This window comes from Octopus bimaculoides, chromosome 25 (genome assembly GCF_001194135.2).
Source record: "Octopus bimaculoides isolate UCB-OBI-ISO-001 chromosome 25, ASM119413v2, whole genome shotgun sequence".
In the NCBI taxonomy this organism is placed as follows: Eukaryota; Metazoa; Mollusca; class Cephalopoda; order Octopoda; family Octopodidae; genus Octopus; species Octopus bimaculoides.
In genome coordinates this window covers 28,313,969-28,316,512 of record NC_069005.1, presented here as the reverse complement: position 1 = coordinate 28,316,512, position 2,544 = coordinate 28,313,969, and the positions used below count along the sequence as shown (strand labels likewise).

General features: G+C 42.8%; 1 protein-coding gene across 1 annotated transcript in view; it reads left to right on the top strand.

Annotated features, from left to right (window-relative positions):
• The window catches only part of LOC106874726 (RING finger protein 215), a 26,087-nt gene extending 24,351 nt beyond the window's left edge, over positions 1-1,736 (top strand). Inside the window, exon 9 of the mRNA XM_014922557.2 lies at positions 1,143-1,736. Coding sequence (XP_014778043.1) covers positions 1,143-1,186 — 44 coding nt within the window. The 3' untranslated portion in view covers positions 1,187-1,736. The remainder of the gene's footprint in view (positions 1-1,142) is intronic.
• The last annotated feature ends 808 nt before the right edge of the window (positions 1,737-2,544 follow it).

The following is a 2,544-nucleotide window of genomic DNA, read 5'->3' as shown; positions in this document are numbered from 1 at the left end:
GTATCACCAGCTCCTTCAGATACCAAGATATCAGAAATTGTCAAAGTGTAGTACAGCGGTTTTGCCATGGAATGGTGGAACTTTTTTTTTTTTTCCGAAAAAGCAACGTTTTGGACTTACAACACTTTTGCATAATAGCAACAATATATATCTGTGTGTGTGTTGGTGGGCTTATGTTCCTGTAACCTGGCGGTTTGGCAAAAGAGACTTATAGGCTTGAAAAAAAAAAAAGTCTTGGGGTTGATTCATTCAAGGGTCTGCTCCAGCATGGCCACACTCTGATGGCTGAAACAAGTAAAAGATAATTTATTGCATCAGTTATAACAGCAAGATGTTATATGGACTCCAAAGGGCCATATTGTACCTCAAGGCCCATATGGACCTGAAAGGGCCATATGGCACCCCAAGGCCCATATGGACCCGACCCGAAAGGGCCATATGGCACCCCAAGACCCATATGAAGCCCAAAGGGCCATATGACATCCCAAGAGCCATATGGACCCCGAAGTGCTATATGGTGCCTGAGGGTCCATATGGACCTCAAAGTGCTATATGGCACCTCAAGGCCCATATGGACCCCAAAGGGCCATATGGCATTCCAAGAGCCATATGGACCCCAAGGGCTATATGGCACATCAGGGTCCATATGGACCCCAAAGGGCCATATGACATCCCAAGGGCCATATGGACCCCAAAGGGCCATATGGACCCCAAGGGCTATATGGCGTATCAGGGTCCATATGGACCCCAAAGGGCCATATAGCATCCCAAGGGCCATATGGACCCCAAAGGGCCATATGGACTCCAAAGTGCTATATGGCGCATCAGGGCTCATATGAACCCCAAAGGGCCATATAGCATCCCAAGGCCCATATGGGCCCCAAAAGGTCATATGGCATCCCAAGGGCGATATGGACCCCGAATGGCTATATGGCACCTCAGGGCCTATATGGTCTCCAAAGGGCCATATGGATCCCCATGGATCATATGCACCCTAGTTGGGAACCTCTGGTTTAAGACATTGCAATGGCTCCTTGTAGAAGCATGGTGAACTGATGGGAGGTTGTTGTACATGTGATCACTGTACCCTTGGGGTTATAATGATATCTTGCCCCTTTTTTTTTTTTTTTTTCTAATTCCAGAAAAAGTGTGTAGTGACAACTGCATTCAGGAGTACAGCGCTTGAAACTGTTAACGACCGTATGACATCTGTTCCCAGGAGTTTTACTGTGCCCAGGACAAACAAAACTGCACCCAGGAATAACCGGGACACGCTCTTTGACTAACTGTGAAAACCTTAAATACACCACTGCACCTGGATCACCGCCACCATCACCATCACTACCACCACCACCACTACCACTAGTGCTGCCACTACCACCTCCACCACATGTCAATGACAGAGCTGCTGGTGGTGATGGTAGTGGTGGTGGCAGCGGTGGTGGTGTTATTGATAGTGATGGCGTTGTGGGTTAATGGAAATAAAAAAATAGGACGACGAGGATCTTTTCTTAAAAATCGATATTTGTTTCGGGTGTTATTATTAATATTATATTTTGTCTGTGGTGTTTTTTTTTTTAGGGGATGGGGAGGGAGGTGGGGGCATCCTGCCAAATGAAATTTGCAAAAAAAAAGATATGGGAAAAAAAAAAAACAAAACAAGAAATTCAAAAATAAAATAAAATAAATTTGAAACAAAAGAAGGAAAACAAAAAGACTGTCCCAAACTGCCAAAAGTTGTCACTGTTGTTTCTTCTTCTTCTTCTTCTTCTTCTTCTCAACGATACTATAATCCATATTCTTTTATTCTTTTACTTGTTTCAGTCTTTTGACTGTGGCCATGCTGGAGCACCACCTTTACTCGAGCAAATCGACCCCAGGACTTATTCTCTGTAAGCCTAGTACTTATTCTATCGGTGTCTTAGGTTCAACCGCTAAGCTTCGGGGACGTAAACACACCAACATTGTCGCGAGACAAACACAGACATACATATACATACATACATACATTGAATCTTCCTAATTTTTTGCATACTTCATTTATTCTGGATATATTCCCCATATACATACATATATATATGACGAGCTTCTTCCAGTTTCCGTCTACCAAATCCACTCACAAGGTTTTGGCTGGCCCGAGGCTATAGTAGAAGACACTTGCTCAAGGTGCCACGCAGTGGGACTGAACCCAACCAAATGACTGGAAACGCATAACCTTTCTACAACTGTCAGTTTTGTTAACAAAAAATTCCAGAACGAAACTCTACTGGTAAATCCTTGGATGTGGCAGAGAGTTATCCCTCTCAGATTGGTTCCAATAATAATGTCTATGACCACTGCAGGAGTTGTCTGAAGATGGTAGCATCCCACTTGTCGGGAAATGGGGAATTCCATTTTTCGAACACGAATTTCTTCTGATGAGGACACTAACAAAATTTCTCTTTTGTTTTGAGATTAAAGAAGTCATAGATGCATACAAATATAAAACATACACACACACACGTATATATATATATATATATATATATATATATATATATATAT